General features: G+C 41.3%; 3 protein-coding genes across 5 annotated transcripts in view; 1 reads left to right on the forward strand and 2 right to left on the reverse strand.

The window, feature by feature from the left end:
- Nucleotides 1-9,750: 9,750 nt before the first annotated feature.
- On the reverse strand, nucleotides 9,751-11,120 carry fabp4a (fatty acid binding protein 4a). The gene is made up of 4 exons (XM_085149824.1): nucleotides 10,960-11,120; nucleotides 10,628-10,803; nucleotides 10,422-10,523; nucleotides 9,751-10,035 (listed from the first exon to the last, which is right to left on the reverse strand). Exons 1-4 carry the CDS (start codon nucleotides 11,030-11,032, stop codon nucleotides 9,982-9,984), a joined length of 405 nt encoding a protein of 134 aa, XP_085005950.1. The 5' UTR covers nucleotides 11,033-11,120; the 3' UTR covers nucleotides 9,751-9,981.
- Nucleotides 11,121-12,862: 1,742 nt separating this feature from the next.
- mrpl53 (mitochondrial ribosomal protein L53) lies at nucleotides 12,863-16,744 on the reverse strand. The gene is made up of 3 exons (XM_085149825.1): nucleotides 16,610-16,744; nucleotides 15,168-15,280; nucleotides 12,863-13,054 (listed from the first exon to the last, which is right to left on the reverse strand). The coding sequence occupies exons 1-3, from the start codon at nucleotides 16,702-16,704 to the stop codon at nucleotides 12,936-12,938; spliced, it is 327 nt and encodes a 108-aa protein (XP_085005951.1). The 5' UTR covers nucleotides 16,705-16,744; the 3' UTR covers nucleotides 12,863-12,935.
- Nucleotides 16,745-19,015: 2,271 nt separating this feature from the next.
- Nucleotides 19,016-25,353, forward strand: part of pag1 (phosphoprotein membrane anchor with glycosphingolipid microdomains 1) — a 61,358-nt gene continuing 55,020 nt past the window's right edge. For 2 of the 3 annotated variants that reach the window (XM_085149810.1, XM_085149813.1), the window contains exon 1: nucleotides 19,016-19,251. The gene's annotated coding sequence lies outside the window, so the exon portion shown is untranslated. The other variant, XM_085149811.1, reaches the window with a different exon arrangement.

Genomic DNA, 25,353 nt, shown 5'->3' on the forward strand with positions numbered 1-25,353 from the left:
CGAAGAACCAAACGGATCATATAAAACAACAACATTTGAAGTCTCAAACTTTAAAGCACGAGTCCCAGCTCAGTGAAGCTGACACAAAAGTGTCTTAAACTTTTAAACTGTTTATAATGGCCAGTAGGGGGCGACTAACCTGGTTGCTAAAAGGCTTTGATGTGTGACCTCAAACAGTTTGCTAATGCATTGTGGGGCTAGTTTCAGGTCACATTGAAATTTTTTTTCATAATTATTAATTTAATTATTATTAATTTATGTTGTCTATACTCGAGTCCAATGCATTTGAAAATGTAATTTTTTTTTTTTTAAAATTGTTTTTTTTAGTCCAGTCCCCTGCTTGAGAAATGTCTCGGGAAGTCTCGGGTTCTTTGGTTGTGTCAGTTTCAAACATGTGGAATAGTTTATGTTAAAGTTCCTCAGATAACACCATATCTCTGGTGTGGAGCCCGTTACAAAAGGTCATGACTCTGAGGTTTTCAAATGTATCAAAAGTATCATGAGTTTGTCAAAAAAAAAAAAAAACCTAGTTTGAGAAATTCCTCTCATGGTCATGTGTGAACTCAAGATCTGGGAGTCTGCAGGCTTTTTGTCCTTGCACGTTGTGTCATAAACCACACACTGCTTTAAGTTCTTACTGGACACAAAGGTTAGATTTGGAGTGCGTCTGTGATTTCAGGCATTCAGTCATCCAGAGAATGTGGGGTAAGGGGTCACTCGTATTGTTTTTAGAGGGTGGAGAGAGTGCAGCATGTGATTTGTGTATACATTACTCAGACTGGCCAAAATCCACGTGGCATTTAATGTTTCATGTAGTTTAAAGTCAGTTCTCACAGCTTCAAATCAGATTAATGCCTTCAATATCCTTCCCTAATTTCATGCAGGGATCAAAGACTCTTTTTAAAGAAAATTTTGTCGTGCTAAATATATGTTTGTGCAGTCGAAACTTCAAAAAGCGAGAGCGCTGAAGGGGAACAACTTCATCTGCTGAGGCAGCAGAGGGAAGTCCTTGCTACCTTTGCCCCAAAGAACAGGGGAAAAAAATCCCCTCTTAGTCTTATATGTATCAGTGAGAACCAATTAAGTAAATTATGTCTGCTTCCCCAGAGCCTTGACAGGAACACCCAAGGGGAGAACGAGAGCACAACCGCTCTCCCACCAGCTTCAGTTTCGAGCAAATTCCCTCTCATCATCGTCCTCCTTCTCATCGCTTCCCTCGCCTAATTCTCTGCAGTTTCCTGCGGCTTTAATGTCCCGGCCTGTATTCACCTTTCCCCCACTGTTAGTACACAGCAGTGAGGAGGTGAGAGGTTAGCTCATGTAACAGTAACAAACCTCCCCTTCCTCTTCCCTTTCACGTATCACACTCCCCTGTTTTGTTTTGTTTTTCCTCGCTCATTCCGTACGGCACTTTGTTCATATTCATTCATTCCACACATTCATTGGTTTTTGTTTTTGTTTTTGTTTGTTTGTTGTTGTTGGGTTTTTTTTGGGGGGGGGGGGGGGGCTCATTTTAAATGTGCTCTAATCAGTGTTTGATCTTCACATTGCATTTACTTACGGTGGAACGTCAAAGAGTAGAATTCCTGCAGAAATTGCAAATGTTGCAGCTTGCATGCGCCCAATGGAGAAAGCTAGTAGGTTGCTCTCATGGTTTACTCTCACCACTTTCATCTAATTTGTTTCACTAGCAGGTAACTGAGTCCTTTCTGCTCAGCACTAGCCAGACAAAATCAACACTTGGTGGTGTACATAGTGGAGCATTTAAGGTCTCAATATCCAGATGTTTCCATCAGAAACTCGTAGATACAAAAAAAAGAGTCAATATTAGCGCTCTAAGTCCAGAAAGTGTGCCAAGAAAATATCCTCCAGCAGCTTGAACTACTGATACAAGGCAGGATGGATCCACATTCTGACCCTACAATCTGAATGTCACAGCAAAAATCAAGACTCGTCAGACGAGGCGACATTTTTCCAATCTTCTGTTGCTCAATTTTGGTGAGCCCATGTGAACTGTAGCCTCAGTTTCAGTTTGAATTACTGTTATCCTCCTATCACCACCAAGCAGTCTGACTGCTCTCCTCTGACCTCTGGCATGAACGAGGCATTTTCTCCCAGAGAACTGCTGCTCACTGGATATTTTCAGACCATTCCCGGCCAACCTTACAGAAGGTTTTATGGGAAAATCCCAGCAGATCATCAGTTTCTGGGATCTTTGCACAATCCTGTCTGGCACCAGGAACCATATCACGTTCAAAGTCACTTAAATCGCCTTTATATTTGCCTCAAAGAACAAATATTGTACTTTTTGTGGCTCTAAATCAATATTTGAGTTCATCAGATATCATTATAAAATACATTTTTGCTGCCTGTTTCCTCCAGTGTAACGAAGCGCTGCTGGCTCAGCAGAAAAAATGATGACGAATTCTAAAATCAGAGCAAAGACCCTCAATAGACGTTTTGCAATATCTCACTTGTAATCTTCACCGCCACCGCCACCGCCACCCACTCTTATTTCATTACACCGGTGTCAGGATCCAGACTTAAAGTCACATGCTCCATTTCTCTTTTTCATAATCAAAAGTGCCTGACGAGGCAAGCAGCTAAAACAAAAGAGTTGACCGGCACAGAGTGCATGTTTGTTTAATGTGCAGCTGTGCATTGCAGGGAAGGCGGCCAAGCTGTTTCCCAGTGAGTTTCACACGGACCGACTTTAACTCAAACAGCTGTAAACCCACAGGCCTCGGAGTAGAATAGAATAGAATAGAATAGAATAGAATAGAACAATCCTTTAATTGTCCCACAAGGGGAAATTTGGTTGCAACAGCAGCCAGAAAGACACATATACAAACAAACAGTACACAGGACAGAACAGAACATGCACAATTTTTCTTACATATTTACATTAAGGACAATGGTTACTATAAACAGAGTACTGTACAGTTATTAAATTAAATAAAAAATAACTACAGATAAGAGGCAAACCAGGTTGTAGTGCGAATTGTTACATTGTTACATTATTATATTTTAGTTTTTAAAATCTTGAAAATAGCTCTAAGTATCACATCAGTGTGTAGATGTTACACGTGAAATAAAAAAGCAACTGTGCTGTTTTTATAAATGAGCTTTTTGGATGGATGTTAAAAAAGTCTTGCTTGAAAGGTTTGCGTTTCGGGTTTATGGTGCAGAAGGAGCTGTTTACAGTCCACTTAGAGAAAGGTCAGTTTGTGACTAATGCCTTCCGTTTTCCTCCCGCCTATCAGAGGCTGCCGTTATCTCTCCGCAGCATTGTGGGGAAGTGCCTGTTGCCTACAGCACGTCGCAATGTGTCCATCAAGCCAACTTTCCTGATGACCTATTGTTTTGTTTTGCTTTTAGCAAAGCTTTCCTATGAAAGTCTAAACTACCTGCATTCTGTCACTGATGAAATCTAACATCACACACTGAATGGACTTACTAGGAGTAATAAGGCAAACTGACACAAACGCAGCCAGTGTGATAATAAATCCTCTTAAGAGATGATAAAGATGCAAACATACACAAACTCTGCTAAACTCAAAAGAATAAAATCAGTGTCTGAAATGTTAAATTCTGAGCGTCGGTCTCGTATTTTAACCTCCTCTGCTTTTTCCTGAAGTTAAATGGTTTGATTAAAAAACAGTGAAACTGTTGAATCTTCGGCAGACAAACCGCATAGCCTGACCTTTAAAATATCAGCTCCGTTCGGCCGTGCCACCTGCAGCAGAAGGTCAGTGCGTCCCCGTGCATCACTTATCCGCTGCTCTAGCCACTTAGATTCACACATTTTTGCTATTGTAAGCAGTGCGACAGAGAGCCTGCTGTATTGTCTGCCACAACGGGGCAAATATCTGTTCTGGAAGAAAGCAATCAGTTTTCAGACTGGAATGTCTGCTGCTCAAATCGTCAGGCTGGTAAATTATACCAATGATGATGATAAAGCATTGGTTTGATGTTTGCTTTGTTTTCATTAAGCTTTCTAATTTCTGCAAATGTATTTCTTTATTCAGCGACTTCCTCTGTATGTATAGTGTATACATCTTTTGTTTTTGCCGGTTGGTTTGTGTACTCTTTTGGCGTTTGAAGTTGGTTTTCCCTCACAGAAGTTCCGCTTAAGCTTTTCATGCTGTGGCCATAAAATAAACTGCTCTGCGTGTTGTAAAGTCACTGAGTGCTCTCAGAGGTCGCAGCGTGAAGAAAGCCTCATGTGGACCTGAAATGGTTCTTCCCATCTGGCTCATTGTGGTCCCACACTTGTTAGTCCTCGCTCCCCCCTCTCTGGATCACCCCCTCCAGATTATAGATCACATGTCCTGTCACACAGTAGTCTTTCGAGTGGATAAGCCCAAAACTGTGACAACTGGTGGAGGATTCAGAGCAGAAAATACAGCCACTTCTGTTTATTGACTTTTTCTAAAGTAGGCCATCAGGAAAGTTGGCTTTCCATTCATTTATATGTCTTTGATCACAAAAATAGACAAAGTAGTAGGCAGGTAATTCCATTTCTATAGAGCTTGAGGTCTGAGCTGCAGTGTTCCCAGGGGTACCCATTGTGTAGAGACTGGTTTGCATAGTCCCGCTTTAAAGATTTCCACCATCCTTCCTCCTTTCAGCTGTACAATCACTCATGGGGCTGTTATTCTGAGGTAAACTCGGACAGGAACTCCTGTTGAGATGACTAGAAAAACATAGATTATTTGTTGTGTTCTCAAGGGTGTAATAGTGTTTCCTCGTATACAGTACAGAGGCCCGTCAGAAGTTATATTTTGAGCTGCCTCTAAATATAAAGCAGTGTAACAGCATCTTAAAGAAGTATATAATTTAAAGATTAAACAGTGAGAATATAGACAGTCTGTTTCCTTTCAGAAAGACTGAGACTAAGTATGAATAACTGAACCTGTCAAAATCAAAAATATATCATAACTAAATTACTGAACTTAGTCAACAGCATTGGATTAGCTAAGCCTCTCTGTTCTCTAGTAGTATGCCTTAATTCTTCATGACATCGATTCAACAAGGTCCTGAAAGCAGCAGCTTTGAAGGAGTCCATTCTGCTGGAAGCAGTCATCAGAAGATGAGTGCAAAGTGTGCCACCAAAAGCCTGAATTGTTGATACGAGGCAGGATGGATTTATATTTTCATGTTGCTTCTGACCTCGCCATTCAAATGTTGCAGTGGAAATTGAGCTCAACATTTTTCCAACCTTCTGTCGTGCGATTTTGGTGAGGCTGTGCAAACTGTAGCCTCAGTGTGGCCATCTGCTGCAAGGTTCAATGTGTTGTGCATTCACAGATGCTCTTCTGCATACCCTGATTGTAATGAGAGGTTACTTGAGTTCCTGATGCTTTCCTATCAGCTCAAAGCAGACTGACCATTCTCTGACAAGGTATTTTGGCCCTGAGAGCTGTCACTCTCTAGTTTCTCTTTTTTCTCTCTGTGAACTCTAAAGTCGGCTGTGCAGGAATATCCAGCAGATCAGCAGTTTGTGAAATGCTCATACTTATTCAACTTGTCACTTTGAAAATCACGTAAATCACTTTTCTTCATCATTCTTATGTAAAGTTTGAACTTCAGCTGGTCGCCTTGACCATGTCTATGTGCCTAAATCCATTGAGGAGCTGCCATGCGATTGGCTGATTAGATATTAATGTTAATGAGTGATTGAACTGTCATACCTAACAAAGTATGAACTCCTTATGATTATCAGATTCAGAATTAAAATCAAAGACAAATAACTGAAGATGTGCTGTGTGAAAAGATCTGGTATTTTAAAGATTTTTGAGTTTAATCCAAGCGTCTCTGCCGCAGTCTCTGGAGAGATGATAGCCTGCGCGCCTAGACAGAACAGCTTGCATAACATTCTCACACTTGTTGAAGAAATCAGAGCTTGCGAGTTTCAGTGGAAAAAAAGCCTCGTTGCATGGCAGCCAGCCTCCCCGACAGCTCCGAGGGGCCTCAGCGGACATATTTCTGCTCAGCTGTTTGGTTGCCCTGGAAACGAGCCAGTGTAGGCTACATATATAAATCCCATGGAGAAGATGTACAGGGAGGGGATCGTGTAGTCAAGGTTTTTAGCCAGCAAGGAGGCGTCGTTCACAGGAGTTACCCTTGAAAAGCAGGTGGATGTCGACCTCAAGGCCATCCCCACTCTCCAGGTGCAACAGAGATAGCCTGCTCATTCTGTTTTTACTGCAGGTTTCTTGAAAACAATGCAGTCAGACTCAACAAGAAGCAGCAGCGAGAAAGCTGCCAGAATGAAACAAGTCAATGTCAAATGCTTTGCCATTTAAAAAAGCACATTAAGGAGCAGTCCCTCTATTTTCGATGTGCAGCTTGTGATGGGGAAATGAACAGAAGGCTTTTGGAGATGATGGGGCATTTAGTCAGGTCACCTGTCTTTCTTTTCCTTGGAACCTCCTCTTTCTCCTTGCTGATTTCTTTTCTTAAATTCAGACATCAAAGTCGTGCAAAGACATTAAAGGGAAAACAAAAGGATCTTTTGCTTTTTTAGAACTATTATCTGTCTAATCCTCCTTATCTTCACACTGCTTCAGATGTTAAAACACACAGGAAAACAAACAAGCAGCCGAATCTGCTCCCCGTTTTGCAGATTGCAGCTCGTACTTCGTGCGATTCCACATCCCTCAGCATCCCTATACGTCAGCACGTTTAGCAAGTACGAACTCGTACTGTAGGCCATATCATGTATCTTTGATCCCATGGGTTTGCTACAAAAGGTGTTTATGTCTAAGAGTGCTATGTTTAAAAGTGAAGGACAGACAGAGGAAGGGTGTCAGCGTCAGAAGTCAAGTGGAGCTTTCCAGATGTTATACAGAGGATGTGAGTTCATTCTCTTAAAGTCCAAGACAATCTTTCTTAACAAAAAACAACCCCAATGTCAACAAGTTACCTTTGTCTCTCATGTAGGAGAGCGCACACTGGGTGAAGCATACACGCACAAGCAGTGTCACAGTGTTTGTTTAGTGTATGAGTCACTTTCAGCAACACGACATACAGTATATGCCACATTGATCTTTTTCCTTAGGTTCTTTTTTTTTTACTTCCTTCACTGCCAGTCCACTCTCTCTGTGGGCTTCCAACTATCTTCCTCCTTCCTGAGCAGTTTCCTAATTGCTCCGCGTTGCTGCAAGGTTCACCTCTGTCAACAGTAGGCAGCTGCAAGATCAGGACCTTTCCTCTTCAGTGGAACACCTCCCTTTCTGTCCTGCTTGGCCGTGGGCTGAAACACTATTATTTCAGATGGTCAGCTGGAATCTCTGCTTCATTCACCGAGTTCATGTTTACGCCTGCACTGTGTCTGTATCTGCGTACACCTTCCACTGGGTCGAGTTGCAGAATGAGATTCTCATTTTCATTTGGGGAAAGATGTGAGAGATAAAAACAAAGAGGTGGAGATCCACTCTCCAGTCCCTGCAGTTATCCAAACAAAAATGGTGCGGATAACAAGCGGTGCACCTGTAAGTCAATCCATAGCAGATGTGTTCTGCCTTCTGTGACTCTGAAAACGCTCTCGCTTTAGAGCACTTTTTAAATAATGTTCTCACAGAATGCACCGCTTTAAATAGTATTCACATGAAGAAGATATAAAAGCAGCAACTCCTCAGGTGAATTCAATCAGGCTTTTTTTTTTGTTTATAACAGCAAGGATGATGCAAGTTTGAGGAATCGTTGGGTTACTGTTGAAAGTCTGAAACAGTGATAGCTCAATTTTAAGATCAATAAGGCAAAGTGCTACAAAAAAGCCAAGCGAGAAGGCATAAATAAAGTACCAGCATCTATGCAGCCTTTTTCTAGCCTTCCTGCCCACTCACTTGACCCATCTCGAGTCCGCACACCTTAATGCAATCAACAATAGTGCGTGGCACTCCTCCAGTGTGCCACCAGTCTGCACTAATACAATAAAAGAAAGAATGTTTTGAAGGATTTATTGCTGTTTAACTATGTTGCGTCATTTGTGTTGTTGGCTATTTTTGTTGCACTAAATCCTCATTTATCAAAATGGACAAAAGATGTAATTATACTTCTGGAGAGTTGCTTCCTGGCATTCTTCACATTACCGTCCGTGCCAGACAGTCCAGGAAACCCACAGAGATCTGATGTTTTTTTTTCTTCCTTTTTTCCAGATCTTCCTTTATGATGTTCAACAAAGACAAAATAAATCCATCATTTGTAATTTGAAACTCCCCGTTAGGCCTTTGTTGCTTCTAGTTTTGAAGGTACGAGGCACAGTATCCTGTTTATGGTGCTTCCACCATATTTACAATAACCGTTGCAGCTAGCTGAAGCCCTACATGTTTCAGTGAAAACTTGCATTTTAAAAAATGAATTCAAAAATTGCAAGAACCGGTTGAATTCAGCGGCGTGTCTGTGAAGGTTCTCAGTCATCCAGGTCATTGTAGTCTAAGGAGCTTGGAAAGAAAAGTGTCTGGACTTCTTTAAGTTGCTTGAAGACGTTTCACCTCTCATCCGAGAAGCTTCTTCAGTTCTAAAGTCAAATGGTGGAGAGTCCCAGATTTAAACCCAGTGGGAGTTTCCCCCCAAAAGCAAAAGGCATCAATTTCCTGACAAACTTGCTTGCTATCAAATGACCAAAAACACAAACAAAAAGACTTGTACAGTGATCCGAGGGGCTAAAGAGGAAACCTGATGTCAATACAATGTAAGCTGTTTGATGAAGAGTTTCTTTTTTTTTCTGTACTGAAAACAAGTTAAGTGTAATTTTGAACCTCAGACAATTCATTCAGACTCGTGCTGGATGCTGTTTTGCAGTTGCTCTGGTAGATTTATGCTTTCCTCTTTTTAAAAAAGGAAAACAATATTTAAAAAAGCTCTTAACACACCAACACAACTCCACTTGACCTTTGCTAGCTGTCCACTGTGATACTACCCTTCTCTTGGCAGTCTCCCAGAAGTTCAGACACTGTACGTCCTTGGCTGCTGTCAGTTCTATTGTCCAGGCTGAAGGGAACGAGAGCACTGGGCTGCAGTTCCACCTGGTTCAGCTGTTTTGACCATTAGAGCCAATCAATTCCCTTTCCTGTCATGGGAAAGTGGCGGTTGGCTCTCGAACAATCTCCCCAACATACAAAAACTTGACAAGTGGCCAAAGGGTGGGAGCGCCTGTTGGGAAGACCCCGTAATGTTTTGGGTTTTCCATGTACTCCATGTTCATATACAGCTGTCAGTACATGTGCAATGGGAAATGTTCAACCTCCCAAAACGGAAAAGGGGCTGTAGTTCCCAACTGACCTCTCAATGCTTCTAAAAATGAGTTCACATTCCTCAAAGAGTCCCTGCCAACACACATTATACATAATGAGAAAGGCAGAATGGCTTCCTGATTGAACTTTAGGTGGTGGTGGTGGTGGGGGGGGGGGGGGGGGGGGTTTATGTTCAAATCTCTTTTTTTTTTCTGACCTTAAAGAACAAAGACAACTACATAAAGCGACGCAGATTTAAAAAGCCACTGCATGTAGAATAACTGCTGTAATCACCATGAATGGGATCCCATTAAAGTCAGACTAATAGATGAGGTATGTTCCCATTAGAGCACTTTTTTTTTTTTTAAATTAAGACATTCTTCAGCACGGCCCAGTGGCTGGAATGCTTTCAAGTATGTCACAATTAAATCAAGATATTATCCAAAATGCACGAGGCGAACTCCCTTGCTGACCAACATTTGACAAACTCAGAGGCACACACACGACAGCCTTTTCATTAATTTTTATTCAAATCACCACAACAATTCCAAATGAAACCAAATGCATCATGTTGGAAAACACAGGCACGGAAGAGTGATTTTTATCAACACAGCGAATAAGAAAAGCAGAGTACGCCGGTACTTTAGTTTGGTATTGCGCTCATTGAACTGAGCCTGTCATCCAGCAGTGCATCCAACAAGTGGGCTGAAAATTGAAAAAGAAAAGAGAAAAACTCCTTCCATCATGCCTCCTTTACGTATGTCCTCACTGCGATCACGTCTCCCATGATGCATTTCTGTGTGGAAAGGAGACATCAGGTGATTAGAAGAAAGCTGCATGTGCATCAACTCTGGCAAACATCACGCAGAGCATACAATCATATAAGAAGTCACTGAGAGACTTATGTATTTAAAAAAAATTAATTATATAAATCTTCCTCAGGTATGTTGTGGTGATGTTTTTATTTCCTGTAAAACTCCTCACTTTAAGACAAATACCTTTTTTCTTATTATCCTAACACTATCATTGAGTATAAACAGTATATTTTAACACACATTAACATACTAAATCTACTATATAACATATAGAACAGGGGGAAAGTAAAATAACTTTACGTAGAACTTCTAAACAGATAGTTTGAGGATTTAAAAAAAAAAAAAAAAAAAAAAAAAAAAGTCCCACCGCTATCAATTTCCCATCTGTGATCTCTCTCTCGATATTCGTTTCTTTGCCATCCCAGCTCTGTTTCTGCACAAGTTTGCCGTTCTCCAGAGTCACCACGGTCTGCAGGGCACAAAACAGACAAGTGGTCACGTCCAGCACAGATTAAATCAATAAACAATCATCTAAAAGTCAGGCCGTGTAAATGCTTGTTCTGATTTTCTAACCCTGGTCTTTCTGTCGTCTGCGGTCGTCTCATCAAAAGGTTCGTTGAGTTTGAACTTGATTTCGGTGGTTTTGAAGGTGCTCTGAGACTTCAGGCATATAGTCCCTTCGTCGTCCATCGTCACTATTAAATTGGGCTTGGTCCGGTTGCCCACCTGCCGGGTTGCAAATCCCACACCTGCAGAGCGCGAGGTGTCAGGAAATGTGTCAGATGTAGAGACGCTTTTTAATTAAGACGTTCAAAAACTATTGTGAAAACTTGAGAAAATAAAATTACAATTAAGATTAAAATGTTTTTCTTCCTAAATTTAGCTCCAACCGCAGACTTTCTTACCAATTGCTTTCATGTAGTCGTCAAAATTGTCGCTGGCAATCATCTTCCATGTTCCAACAAATTTCTCGACCATTTTGCAATCCTTGAAATTTTTTTTCCTCTTTATCCTCAACAACAAAGTGTGCAGCGACTCTGGGTTCAGCGCTCTTCCAGTGTGGGAGCAGAGTGTGGCCGTTTTAAAGGGACAGTTCTTTTTTTCAGCAACGCGATAGGAGCCAATCACAGCCTGCAACGTCATATAACGAATTGTCGAAATCCCTCCTCTTGTGAGTTTTTCCCTTTTCCCCCACTTATTTATTTTAATCTGTGACATAGTCGTGGTAATAGTTTTATATTCTAAGCTACATGTGTATTTATCAAAAGTAATCTTAAAACACGGTAATTTTATACAGAATAAACAATTTTTTTACAGTTTAATATCAAATGTTTCTCTGGTTCCAGAGATGTCACTTTATATGGCGGGCCAAACAGGCCAAAAATGACATATTTGTTTTCAGCTTGGCTATGAGCCATCATTCTGTAGTGATCTGCTGATAAGAAGCCATTCCTCTTAACAGGTGAAAAATTGCATATCCCTCCTAGTTTTAGGCTTAATCCCCCTTTCACCCCTGCAGGCAGTATCCTTCAAGCTCAGGTCGTCTACCAGAGGCCTCGGAGTTTGAGGGTCCTGCGCAGTATCTTTGCTGTTCCTAGGACTGCGCTCTTCTGGACCGAGATCTAAGATGTTGTTCCTGGGATCTGCCGGAACAACACTTTTACCATGACATTATCATGGTAAAAATAATGGTGGCATGGTGGTTAACACTGTGCTCTCAACGCAAGAAGGTCCTGAGTTCAAATCCATCACATCCTTCTTGCCCTATGACAGCTAGGATAGGCTCCAGCACAATAGTATTACTATTAGGCCAACTTTGTAGGTGAACATTAAGTCATATTGAGTTTATTATTAGTTTGCTGACTGATTTCATTTTGAGGAAATACAAACAGGGGCTCTGTTGATATTGTGATGACCTTTACTTCAGTTAAATTCACTTTGGATCCTTGTGTCTTGTTAAAGACTGGCAAAACTGTAATGTGTAGTTTTAACTACAGACTTGAATGTGATTAGAAAAAAATCAGTGACTGACTGACTTTTGCAGTTTTTTCACACTCAGTGACCTATTTAAGGTAGTTGCAGCAACCAGCTGGTCCCTGATCATGCTGCACCTCTGCTTACTGATTACAAGGCAACTGCATAGGTTTCCTTGTCGGAGGCAACCTGTCTTGAAACAACTAGACAGCAAGGCACGCCGCGAGGTCGGAGACCTGGTCCTCATCTTCGAAGCAACAATTTCAAACGCAACGAGATCGACACAGTTGCACACAGTCACAATAAATTTGTTCTCCTACCATCATTTTGCTCGTCAGTTAAAGAAAAGTCATTTATATTACAGTTCTTTTCAGGAAACCTGCCAAAAAATAAGTGTGTGGATGCAATAATGATCCATTAATAAAACATTAAGTCACAGATGGTAACGGGACAGAGGTTGACTATGTGAGAGGGCGGGATTTCACTTATCTGTGACTGGGTGAAAGGTTTTTTTCTCCTTTTCAGATGGGCTGGATGTAAAACTCTGTGCCAAATTACATTTCAGCTTTGCTGTGTCAAAGGTTGGAGCTTGCATGACGCTCTCTCAAACACTGGAATGGTCTCCTTTATCAGGAAAATTACACATTATGCAAGGACACACCATGACCCCGTACTGATCGCAGCACTTTTTTTTTTTTTTTTAGCAGTTAAAGCATTTTAATTGATCCGGCGAATGTTGTTGGGAAATAACCCAGCTGAGAGAAACTATTTGGCCATATGACAAAAACGATACAGTTCTCTTTATATTAGATTAAAGCCAGTCAACACCATATGTATGAAATGGAATAGTTTTACTGTACATGTTCAACAATATTCACAGATAAATACACATCTGCCAAGCTCATGATTATTTCTTCTCTCCAACTTTTGCCTGCGGGTCCTTGGCGACGCAGCGGGATTGAAAAGCACTCAGCATCTCACTGCTGGTCAAATTTGCTCCCTTCATCAGCAGCTTCTCTCCGTCTACTGCGGAAAAGAAGGACAAAAACACAATGAGATGACTCATAAGAACAACATGCTTAAGGAGTACAGAAAGGAAATGTTCAAAAGTTCACTCTGCACAAAAGTCGAGTAAGACACGCTGCGGCTCTGCTGACCTGTGGCAGACATCTCCAGCTTTGTAAAAGCCTGACTCACTGTGTGAGTGATGCTAATTGTATGAAATTCCAAGACTGGGTTATATGTTTCTGAGTGTATGAACTGCACATATGCACCATTTCCAGGACTTTATCCTGTTTTTGAGCTTTTAGAAAACAATTTTTATCATCTTTGGCTCCCGTAACATATCTGGAATGGGCTTTTTAAAAACATAACCGATAAGAAAGAACATTAAAACAGGTTACGACTGTCTTGAGTCAAAGGTTAAAGTGAACGTCTTAGTTGCCTTATCATTGTTGTGCCTGGAGGTGATTGTAGTTATGATTTGGTGCTCCAGAGTGATGGATGCATCAGGGTAAGAAGAGAGATGGATGAAGTGATGCCTAGTGCCTACTGTAAAACTCTGTGCAGGCGGTGTTATGATCAGGGATTACTTCAGTTGGTCAGGTTGACGTTAGGCAACAATTTCTGACAACAAACGGAGATCAGCTGACTACCTGAAAAAACTGAATGGCCACATTTTTCTATGAAAAAAATTCTTCCCTGACAGGGAAGATGCATAAGATGGAGCCACCAGGCTCAAACTGTGAGAGAGTGGTGGAGACAGCATGAATTGGACACCACCTTAACCCCACATTGAGAAAGACTTTATGCACAAATACAAGTTCTTGATGGAAAATGAACACACCTGTATAAAATGACATATTCTGTCTTAGCAGCTGGTTAAAAAAGTCAGACAGCTACTTTTGTATGCATTATTAACATTTCATTGCTAAATTTCACAAGTGCTAGACAAGCCAGTTATGAAACTACACATCACTTCAGACAGCTGAGGGAACAACGGCAACTATCTCATCCAAAATAACTCCACCCATGAGAATACTCCCATTAAGTCTTGAAGTGTAATGATATGATATATGAGCATGTAACTGGACCTCATACTGACAGCTCAACAACCATCTCCAGCAGGGCTGTTCGATATAATGATATATATTGGATGACGATATAAAAACATCTATGTTTCATTTTACGCTATAGTTTGTTTCATGGTGTCGCAAAATAAACTGTTTACGGCAATATTTTTTCATCGTTTTGATGGTCACTGTAGTGGCTATATTAATTTCTTAAAGTTCTCTCTTTCTCTTATATTTTATATAACCACACTATCGAAGGACAAGCACCTGTTTTTATGAGTTGTGGTTAGCAACAACGACGGTAACAGCATCGCGTGTCCGCTTGTTTATGTTCCACATAAATCTTTCACAATAAAGCTCAAGATCCTGTTGAGACTTTTCAAAATAAACTGAATCGCGTGAAAGAGCAGATTATTTACGGATGAGAAGTAAAAAAGAGTCGCCAGGTGCTAAAAAAAATAAACCTTAGACTCAAACGTTAGAACAGGCTTTTCCCCGCAGCACGCCGTGTAATAAATACTCACAAAGAAAATGGCGGCCATTACAACTTATGTCTAAAAATGTATAGTTTCATGCATCGGTTAAAACACTCGACTCCAGCTACATGACACGAAGTTGGAAACACTTCCCGCAAGTCGAGCTGCCCGAGATTCACAGAATTTACAGAAAATGTTACATTTTTGTGATTTATGTCGTTATCGGGACGATAGAATTCTTATATCGGGATATGAGATTTTGTTCATATCGCACAGCCCTAATCTCCAGATCGATCTCCTTAAGTTGTCGTGAAATAACAAGTTAGCAGGCCTCCCCACCTATAAAACTACATGAATCACATTTTATTCATCTTCAACAAGTGAAAATAGTGGACTGTGTATAAAAATAGCTGTAATTTCTACAGAGTTAATGCAATCATTTTGTTAAACCCCTCGAGTAACAACTTGATTGTTTGATTTAAAATCCACTGTGGTGGAGTACTTAGGTAAAACTAGACAAAAAAAAAAAAACAACTCATGGACCAAACTCTGCCTCCCCCACTCATTCTAATGTGCTCACGTCATACTTACCATAAGTGATATCTACTACAGGCTCAGACTTGTCATGTTTCACCACTGGTATCACCTCACAGTTCATGTTGGTAGCTCTGGCCTTCTCTGAACCCACTAAGGTCAGAAACTCCCTGTGGGACAGGAAAATAAAAAAAGCTTTTTTAGATTTACCTTATAACGAATTAACGCATTAAAGTACATTTCTTATAGTATGGTATGTTAGCACAACTCGAGATGCTGTAGTAGACGTGAGTATTTCCACAGTGGGGGACATCGAGTATGACACACTTAGCTCCATTGCATTGATTTTACAGCAGTAATCACTAGTTACTAGTAAGGTTGACACCAAACCGGCAAGCTGCTTTGAAGTTAGATGAAATAAGCTTGAAATCTTGAAAGCTTGAAAAATAGTGTTTAAACATCAGTAATAAAGATTTCCCTTTAGCTTTGACACTTCGCGTATTTTCTCAAAATACTTGTGAACCATTGATTAAGGCAGTAATGTATACTCTAAGGCCACTTTAATAGTTACACCTCTTCAAATGCTCGTTAACACAAGTATCTAAACTGGGTGTGTAGACAAGTGGTCAAGACGGCCTGATGAAGTTCAAACCAAGCATCAACCGAGTGACTTTGAGCATGGCATGGTTATTGGTGCCAGACAAGCTGGTCTGAGTACTTCACAAACCGCTGATCTGCTGGGATTTTCCCACACAACCATCTCAGCCGCAGTCATCTGGTTTAAAATGCCTTTTTGAGGTCATAGATCAGAATAGAATGGCAAGACTGCTTCAAGCTAACAGGTAGTAAATCAAACAACCACTCATTACCACCATGCAGATGCAGAAGAGCATGTCTGAACACAGTGTGTCAAACCTTGAAGTCGGTGGGACTTTGGCAGCAGAAGACCACTCTGGGATTCAAGTTAGCTAACAACAGGAAACTGAGGCTAATATTCACACAGCAGGTTGAGAAAACATTGCATGCTCTGAATTTCTCAATTTCTGCAGTGACATTTGCACAGTATAAACACACAGAAACATAAAAACACACGGAAACGTGGAAAATCAGTAATAAAGTGGCCGGTGTATAATGACCGTATAATGTCATGTGCAATCTAAATAACTAACAAAACAAACGCAAGTGCTGAGATTACTTCAAGCAAAACTTACTTTTAAACCTTCGTGCAGCATGTCATATAGTGTTGCTATGAATTTACGGAGGGGTTCTTCAACTAACATTAACCAAATGTTGAATGTTTTAAGGGTGTCTTTACTAAGCATGAAAGCCAGCATAACTACAGTCTATTCCGACAAGCATCAACGAGCTATACGCTACATAAAACATGAAATGACGTTGCGGTTGGCGGCTGTTATTGTCAAATTACGACCATTACCCGCCTTTCAGGCACACCGAACGGCTCTCTGACACAACAGCAGCGTCAAACGCGCCTTTCTTACCGTGTGGACCGGACATTGGACTCGAACGGACAAAACTGAACGGTTATTTTCTTCACAGCCTTCAATACCACGGTCGCTTTGCTGGGAGCCGCCATGTTTTCGATTTAATGACCTCTAACCTCGCCAGAATGGGGTTTCTCACATTGGCCACGAGAGGGCGCCACAGGATTGAGGATTCCAGTAGCTGCCTCACTAACAGGTCCATACAAAGATAATTATTATTGAACACTACATGGAGCTGTCATTTAATAAAGAATGGGAGGTGATCATGATTTTTTAGCTTGTATTCATAGTTATTAAAGCAGGTGTTTTCCTATCCTTGCAGTCTTCTGCTACAGATCAAAAGATCATTCATAAGATCATTTATAAGCAAAGCACGGACATACCAACAAATGTTTTCCCCTCTAGGATATTATGCATTAACTTGTGAAGTTATGCATTGTCTACTTAGTTAGGCACTGTCTGTTTAATATCAGCGTTTCCTGCAACTTTACAGAGTAAATTATTGGTGCAATATTGCTGTAGTACTCCCAGTGATAGCTTCACCAGTGGAAGCAGTTCACTGATAACAACACAAGTTGCAACACAGCCTTTATACAAAAATGTGACTGTTATGTAAACACCAACATCCCCAATCATAGTGACAAATTCAGAGGAAAAGTGACTGGGGCACCTTCAGGCGTGCAATCATCAGGACTTTGGAGAAGGGGGTCTGTGAGGAAATAAGTCAATAAAGGAGGTGCTGCTGTTCAAATAGACAATCTAACACTTTTTTTTTTTGCACATTTTGGGCATGACCCCTTTAATACTTCTCAGGAGTGATACTTAAAAATGTTTTTGGGGATCAGATATATTCCTCTCATTGAACAGTTTGTTTTCCTGTGACTTAAAAAGGAAGAAGAAGAAGAAGAAGAAGCCTTGCACATACTAATTACCTCATCTAAACTTTATCAAGGCCTTTCTTGACTTCTGCTCGCTGCAGCCGGTTATTTATAGACACTCCTGGTGTCAGGGCATGAGCAGAACAAATGTGTTGTTCTCAGATCAGTACGCCAGAGTGTGTGCTGTTTATCCCAGCTCTAACACGCCTCAAGTCTCTTTCCTGTGAGCGACAGCCTGACCCAGCCTGTGACAGTCAGCAGAGGCACGAGGGCTCTAAATTTAAACCTTAAGGCTACTGAGAGGCCGAAGCATTTCCTATACACCTCCCACCACACACGCGCACACCCATGCACACACTCACACACAATAAGTTTTTGTCGGAGGCTTACTGTAAGAAAGTTGGGGAGAGGGCAGTCAGAAACAATAAATGCTCCAGGGGATGTTGACCTCAGAAAGAAAAGGGTATTGTCTTGGTGTTGGAGTTCATCTATGAAGGCCTCAGCCTGAGCACAATATGAACTTATGAGATGGTCCCCCTGGGAAGCTGTGGTGTTTAACATGAGCTGCCATGTCTTCTTCTTTGCCACAAGGCTCCATCGTTGCTGTTTCTGCAACATGTCGAAAGAAATTTATGCTCTGGTGCCAAAACCCTGCTTTGAATTGTTGTTTCCTCCTTAAGGATGACACCCAAGTTAGGTATGAGTGTAAACCAAAGAGGCTGTAATATGAAAGAATGAATCAGAAGTGACTGTAACAGCCTCCAAATGAATGTCTGATGGGTAATAGAGATGAATTCCCTTCTGAGGAAAGGTGGAGGATTGTGGCAAAGGGCCCCACCACTGAGAGGAATCACAAGGGAGTATCTGTAACACAGAATCATCGTACTGCTGACAAAATGGAAAGAAATCAAACACACTGAGTGCTCTTACTCATTGAGAGCTCCCTGTTTCAATGCCTTTCCGTAAACCTATTAAATATAAATTAAGCACAAAAACTCATAAATCAGTAAATAACAAAAAACGATTCCTGATGAGTTCCTTCCAGCAATCTGTGCAAAGTACAAAGCTACAAGTATGAGAGAGTACTGCACTACAGCCTGGAACTGTTACACTCTTCAGTGCATTGCATGTAATGGTCTGGATTGAACTAATTACAGTAATTAGTTATAATGTTTTAGGCATCGTAAAAAATAGATGATACCTAATTTGTGGGTTTTCTTCACCGTGAGAGAGATTTAATAAACCTCACACACGGTTACTTCACTTCTGAAAACTCAAAAATGTCTACATAGCAGCCAGGTAAAGGATCCAAATTGACTACACATCCCATAATCCCTCTTAAAGCTTATATTTGAATTAAATGAACAGGGTTCAGTGCCCTGCAGAAGAAGTGACTCTGTTGCACATCTTCGCAAGCTACTGGGAGACGGTCAAGGCCACTCATAGGAATGGCCGACTACATTTCCCGTGAAGCCCTGCGGGGGCAGCTCTCTGGCACTCCTCCTCCGCCTCCTCCTCACAGCAGCGTCCTGGCTGGCTGGAACGGCGGAGCAGACTGAAGTGAGCGTCCTGAAATGCGCTCAGGCTGAAGGACGAGCCGCATCGCTCCGTGTGCGGACACCGATCACTTTCACACCGGCTTCATGCAGCGCGTGGACGGCGTGGACAGAGGTTAAGAGCTCAGCGGGAAAAGCCAGGCGCACTTTTCTATTGAGAGCGGCTGCTGAATGCTGGGTTTTTTAGACTGTCTTCTCCCCTCCGGTGAGTGCATCTTCACGTCTGTGTGTAGAAGTTGTGTTTTTATTCGTTGTTGTTTTTTTAATATGTAGTCGGTATATCCAGTGTTATGTCTCTCTTTGTGAGTGACTGTCTGTGTGTGGAGGGCTGCATTGGGAAAGTTCACGCACAGGCTGAGTGCACTGAGAGTTGTGACTGCGGCAGGCAGAGAGGCAGCCTCGGTGGTCGCAGTGAAACCAAATTTAAGAAGCGGTGACAGTCATGCTGAGACAGGGACTTGTTGCCCTCCGCTGAGCGTTTCGTCTTTCCTGCTGATTTCCATAAGTGGCGAGCTGTCTGTGTCTTAAATCTCGTTTTTTCCCCTGCACACTTTGTGTACGGTTTAGGGCTGCTGCAGTACATCGAGCTTTAAAATGAAAAACAGTGCATGCGCTTTAAAGGATGCAACCTCCCCCATAACATCTATTGCTTAAGTTTTGCACAAGCTCATAGCTTATGATGTTTTTAGGAAATTCCTGGTGATTCTTTTAAGGATCACGAGATCATTATCTATTTTTTAAAGATGCATATTAACTTTACCATACACACAGATATGGTCATGTGCGTGGATGTTGAGCCCTGTGCCCCCCCCCTCATTGACACTAACAAGTATGGGCCGTCTTACCTCCCTCTTCATAGCTCCAAGCAGCCATGCATGCCCTACTGCATGCACATGCATATACAGCAAGTTGCAGATGAACCTCAGACAGCTTTCCCTCCTTGTAATCGTGAATATGAATTTTCCCTAGGCTCACCTGCCGGATAAATAAACACCCCCCTTTTCACTCTCTGTCACTTCTCCCAGATTTGCCCCCAAGTCTCCCCCTCTCCTGCACACGTTGGCACACACATTCACACAGGCAAACAGAGCCAAATGCCACCCAAAAAAACCACCCCCATTCTCCCTCCGTCTGTGCTCAGTTGAATACGATATGTTAGCAGACCATTCACCCTGCAGCGGTCTGGCTTTTCACAGAAGTTGACATTCACTTCACTTCAGCAAACACAGTTTGTGCTTTGTTTCAGCTTCTCTCTGAGTTCCTCCTGTCACGTGCTAAACATTAACAAATTTGTTTTTTTGTGTTTTTATTTTTTTTTGTCCTCCTTTTCCTCTTTCCTGTGACATCACTTGATAAGAGCCCTATGGATGAATTCCCACCTCTGTGACAAAACTGATCCTTAATTTGTTTATTTGTTTTCCATACAGCAACAATGACTGCCATTCAGGCCTTTAATGGCCTTTATGGAAATCAGAGGATTGGGAACGATGCTTTAAAAACGTTGAAATGCTCAGCCTGATGAGGTATGATCATGTAATATTATGTTTATAGAAAGTAGCCGGCGGGCTTTTGCAGCTTATAACATGCACATGTCAGACGGGTCAGAGCAGGATGTCTGCGTATGATTAAATCTCTGTCACTGTAAAAGCAACGTTGTTGGGCGAATGGGAGGGCGAGCTGAATGCTTTGTGACAGTTTTAACTCTAGAGTATTCATAGCCTTGCTGCTAATGCTGGAATTTGAATGGAGATGAGGGGCTGGGTATGTGCAGCTGTTGTATGGAAGAAGGGAAATGAGTGAGTGTTCCCGAAAGAGTTGCAAGGTTTGGAAATTTTGCGGCCTGGCCGCTGTGTGCTTTTACTCTACAACCGCAAGAATCCAACAGGTTTCCACACAAGTTCTTTGTCATTTTTAAGCAATTTTGAACCTTTTATTGCTTCTTTTTCTTACTGGTTGGTTCAGCAACATCGCAATAGTCAACTACACTGTGCTTTGACACCTCCTAGCTCACGAGGTAGTCTAGTGGTTTGGATACAGGCTTAATAAATGATACCTGTTAAGCAGGTGCTTCCAGGAAATAGAAATAAATGCATAGTAAAACTGTGACTTCAAGTTATAACACATGTTAGTAAAATGACTTTGTAGAAAGTCATTTGCATCAGAAAATGATTCTGTATTCTAGAGGGGTGGAGGCTGAGCAGCTGCAGGCGGGTCGGCGCTCATTAAAACTGGCCATAATGTGTCTGGTCTGATAGAGAGCCCAGTGATGCTGCTGCTGCCCCGGGCCTGAAGGTCCTCCTGCTGAAAGGATAAAGCATAATCACTCTCTGTCTGATTGCTGCACGACTATTGTTTCATCATAGGCTGTCAAGATGTCGTTTAGCAGACTACACACATTTCACAGTCAGTTAGGCTTTAACAAGCAATGACCTCAGCCCCATCATTGGTAGGCAAACAGTGGAGCGCTTTGGATGTGCACCTCAGATTTTACAATTACCCTGCATTTGCCCTGAGGGGAAGAAATATGCAGGCTTGAGTCTGGAGGAAGTGCGTGTTGCTGTGTGCGAGTGTTTTTGTTTAATGTCAAGCTTGCTTTGAATTGAGTAGTTTCTGCTCTTATGAAAATGGAAAATGCTATTATGTGGTGTTGTTGCAAAGAGCATTTCTTTCCATCATTGATCTGGAACGGAGAAATGGAGGAGCTAAATGTAATTATTGTCTCTCTCCACGCAGTTTCTGCTGTACTGGTCCACAGGAGATAAAAGCAACGTGAAAGATTAGAACAGCTGTGTCCACTTTTTAGCTGCCCACCCTCACAGCCATGTCAGAGGGACTTCGGAAATTTGTTTCAAACAAGTCTGTCAGCTGTAGTTTAATATTAACGTACTTTTTCAATCCAGTGCTTTCAGCTGCTTCTGTATCTGTTAGCTATTACTGTCCAGCTGAACCTGTTTAACCACTACATGTAGCTAAAAAATGCATTCTTACAGTTAGCTAGCACTGCTAATCCACTGTTAGCTAATAATTTAACTGCTAGTCATACTTTTAGCTAAATAATTTGTAATTTATTTTATTTATAATTTTTGCTTGACACTGTTCTCTAACTGTTTATCCATCATCTTTGGCTAATCTTTACTCGCAACTTCAGCTGTTACCCAACAGATAAACCGCTAGCCGTATTTTATTACACATCTTACCAATAGTTATTAATAATTTAGGTTGCTACATGAGTTTGTGGTACTTGGGCAACATCTCATTTCTTTTTTTTTTTTTTGCGAGGAAAATGGAAAAAAGGTGCAGCAGAAACATAAGCAAACATACATGGAAATACATGGCAGAGAATCTACGGTTCTAACAAGCTTGAAAGTCAACATTTGGTATGACCGCCTTTATTCTTCAACACAGCCTGAGCTCTCCTAGACAAGCATTCTTGTAATTTCTTGAAATAGTCTTCAGGAGTCTCCAGTCTCCTTGAAGGACATTCAAATCCCACACTGCTGCAGCAATGTTGAATCCGGGCTTTGGGGAGGCCAATCCATGACATTGATTTTTGAATTTTTATTCCTTGGTGGATCAAAAACTGATGGTACTTTTCTATATTTATCATTTCATCAATTTTGAGAAACTTTCCAAAACCAGTAGCTGAAATGCAACCCTAAACCATGAAAGAGCCTTCACAGTGTTCTACAGATAGCTCTACATACATATTGTTCAAAATAGTAAAATCTGGATTCATCACTCCATAAGAAAATTATCACTGATTTTCAGCCCAGCTCTTTTGTAATTTGCCTCCCGGTTTTCTTTCCTTCAGAATGGCTTCTGTCAGCCACCCTTCCACTGAGACCACTTCTGATGACGTTTCAGTGATCAGTAGAACGAAGTACAAATGTATTTTTCAGGTCCTGTGTCACAGTTTTTCTGGGGTTTTCTCTTTCTTTTTCTTATGGACATAACTTTCAGATACTTTTCATCAGCTGTTGAAAGATTTTTTAGGCCCAGCACTACTTTTATCCTCTATTTGTCCAATGCCCTCAGATTTTTCTAAGGATACAGTGCACACCATGCTGAGAAACGCCAAATTTGAGCTTTGGGAATCACCTTCTTAGTGCAAAAATAGTATTTTATTTCAAGTCAAATTGTGTTATCACTGGCATTTTTGTAGATTCAAATAAAGGAAATAGAACAAATGATATTTTTGAATGCACTATTAGTAATAAAATGCTTTAAGTTAAATTTTCAAATTGGTTGTTTCTTGTCTGTTATGTACACACAACACTGCTTTATTCCTTGACTTAGGTGCCTTTTTATGTTTGAATGACTCATAGATCTCTGTTAAGTCACATAACAACCAAAACAAACACTATTACACACTATTAGCTAATAATTTCAACAGTTGTCCATAGTTTTATCGAGCTATTGCAAGTATTTGTTTAATTTTGTTTGTAAAACCTTTGACGGTCAGCTGTGTAGACATCACAACATCACAGAAGTGGCTTTTATTTGAACTCCACATGTTCAACATGTGAATATTTTCACACGAATAGAAAAACAGAACTTGCCATGTCGCAGGTTGGTTGTTTTATGGGTTTTTTTTCTTCCATTTCTCAGCCAAAAGTTGTTTACAGCTACAGAAGGTGTGGCTTTTTAGAAATTTTTCTTGAGTTTTTCTTTGAGAAAGAGGAAACGCACACAAGACCCGCTCATGTGGTCAACACATTCTGGTTGAGGGAAGCCGCTGTGGCCTGAGAACGTACCAGCAAAAACTGTCAAGTACACGCCCATGTCTGGAACTGGGTGGGCAGATCTGATATAATTAGGTTTCCATTCCACCTTTTCTGGAACTGTGTGCCTTTGATTCAGTGCTGCGCGCATCTCACACCTTAATCTGTAATTTGACTATGTGAGGCCTGTCATTTCTCAAATGAAGAGAGGTGTTCATGGAGAAAAGACCATTGCCTTTGTGGTTGTTCGCCCTGGTCACATTAGTCGCTGAAAATGTATCGGGTCCACTCCTTGTAAAGATTAGGAGGCTCATGGTGAGAAATGGGACAGATCCGGTCAGAGAATGAAGACAGAATCGAGAAACTGGAGGGAAAAAAACTATTAGACGGAGACTTTGACAGATGAGGAGAATAAAAAACGAGAGAGCAATTCTAATAATAAAAAGAGGATATTGATCTTCAGTGCGTGAGTCTGGTTATCACTCATGCTCCTCTTCGTCTCCTAACCACTACTGACCCTTGCAAGAATTGAATTTGTTTCTTACAATGTAAGGGGGACTTGCTGAACCTATTTTTTGTTCGAAAGAAACACAAGTACACAGTTTCCAAGACAGTCTATGGATGTTTAGCAGGTGTTGCTCAGAAATTCTCACCACCAAACCACGTACCTAAAGAAAGCAGGCAGGTGTTAAAATGTAAAAGTCTTGTTTCACATCTCAGTAAGACCAGGAAATGCTTGTAGCGAGACATTTAAAGCAGGGAAAGCACCGAATGTTCTGGTAATCTAAAATGTTGAACCATGATGAGCGCCTTCACCTGGGGTTAGAAAAACCTGCAGATTTGGACCAATTTATCACCCATTAAGACTAGCTGGTAGATGTTTACCAGCCTCATCTGTATTAACTGTGACTGCAGAATAGAATATAGTGGCGTGGCTTAGAAAACTTGTTGCATTTCTTCCATCACCTTGTATGTTTCTGTGAAAGTGAGTTCTAAAAAGAAGCAAAATATTTGGAGATACGTAGCCTCTGAGCTCATTAGGTAAGCATACCAAACGTAGGTGTGTGTGTGTATGTGTGTGTATGTGTGTGTTTGCAAACTAGTATGTCACTCATTGCTGGAGCTAGACTTGTTTGTCCTGACATACAGTATTTGGAATCCAGCCTGATCATGCCCAGAGACACTCACTCTAAGCAGCCAAATCACAGCGGGAACACTCACTCTCGACTCACAACAGACATACAGAACATGAATGTGTTCAAGTGCACACCCATGTATGAACCCGTTTACAGTACACGGGTACACATGCAGAATTTAGATATACTCCCTCCTATGTTTCACACACACTTGACAATGAACCGGTTTCCACTTAGACACATACTATTTATCTCTTTCACGTGCAAAGAAACACACGCCGCTATCAAATCACACTGGCCCTCAGCAATTTTCTCAAGGATAACAGGGCGCTTCAGCTTGCGCTAGACTATTGTGCTGCTCTGTGTTTGTGTTGTGCACCAAGTCTCTTTCCTGTAGTGCGAAAATGAAAAGGCTTTAAAAAAACCCCACTAAACCTAACTCACCTCTGG

Source organism: Neolamprologus multifasciatus, chromosome 22 (assembly GCF_963576455.1).
Source record: "Neolamprologus multifasciatus chromosome 22, fNeoMul1.2, whole genome shotgun sequence".
In the NCBI taxonomy this organism is placed as follows: Eukaryota; Metazoa; Chordata; class Actinopteri; order Cichliformes; family Cichlidae; genus Neolamprologus; species Neolamprologus multifasciatus.

Coding starts and splice junctions, on each gene's coding strand:
- fabp4a (XM_085149824.1), bottom strand. CDS start 11,032: ATGGTCGAGAAATTTGTTGGAACATGGAAGATGATTGCCAGCGACAAT. Junction 10,524..10,627: donor CAGACGACAGAAAGACCAGG/GTTAGAAAATCA, acceptor TGTGCCCTGCAG/ACCGTGGTGACTCTGGAGAA. Junction 10,036..10,421: donor CAGATGGGAAATTGATAGCG/GTGGGACTTTTT, acceptor CTTTCCACACAG/AAATGCATCATGGGAGACGT.
- mrpl53 (XM_085149825.1), bottom strand. CDS start 16,704: ATGGCGGCTCCCAGCAAAGCGACCGTGGTATTGAAGGCTGTGAAGAAA. Junction 15,281..16,609: donor TCCAATGTCCGGTCCACACG/GTAAGAAAGGCG, acceptor CCTGTCCCACAG/GGAGTTTCTGACCTTAGTGG. Junction 13,055..15,167: donor TGTAGTAGATATCACTTATG/GTAAGTATGACG, acceptor TCTTTTCCGCAG/TAGACGGAGAGAAGCTGCTG.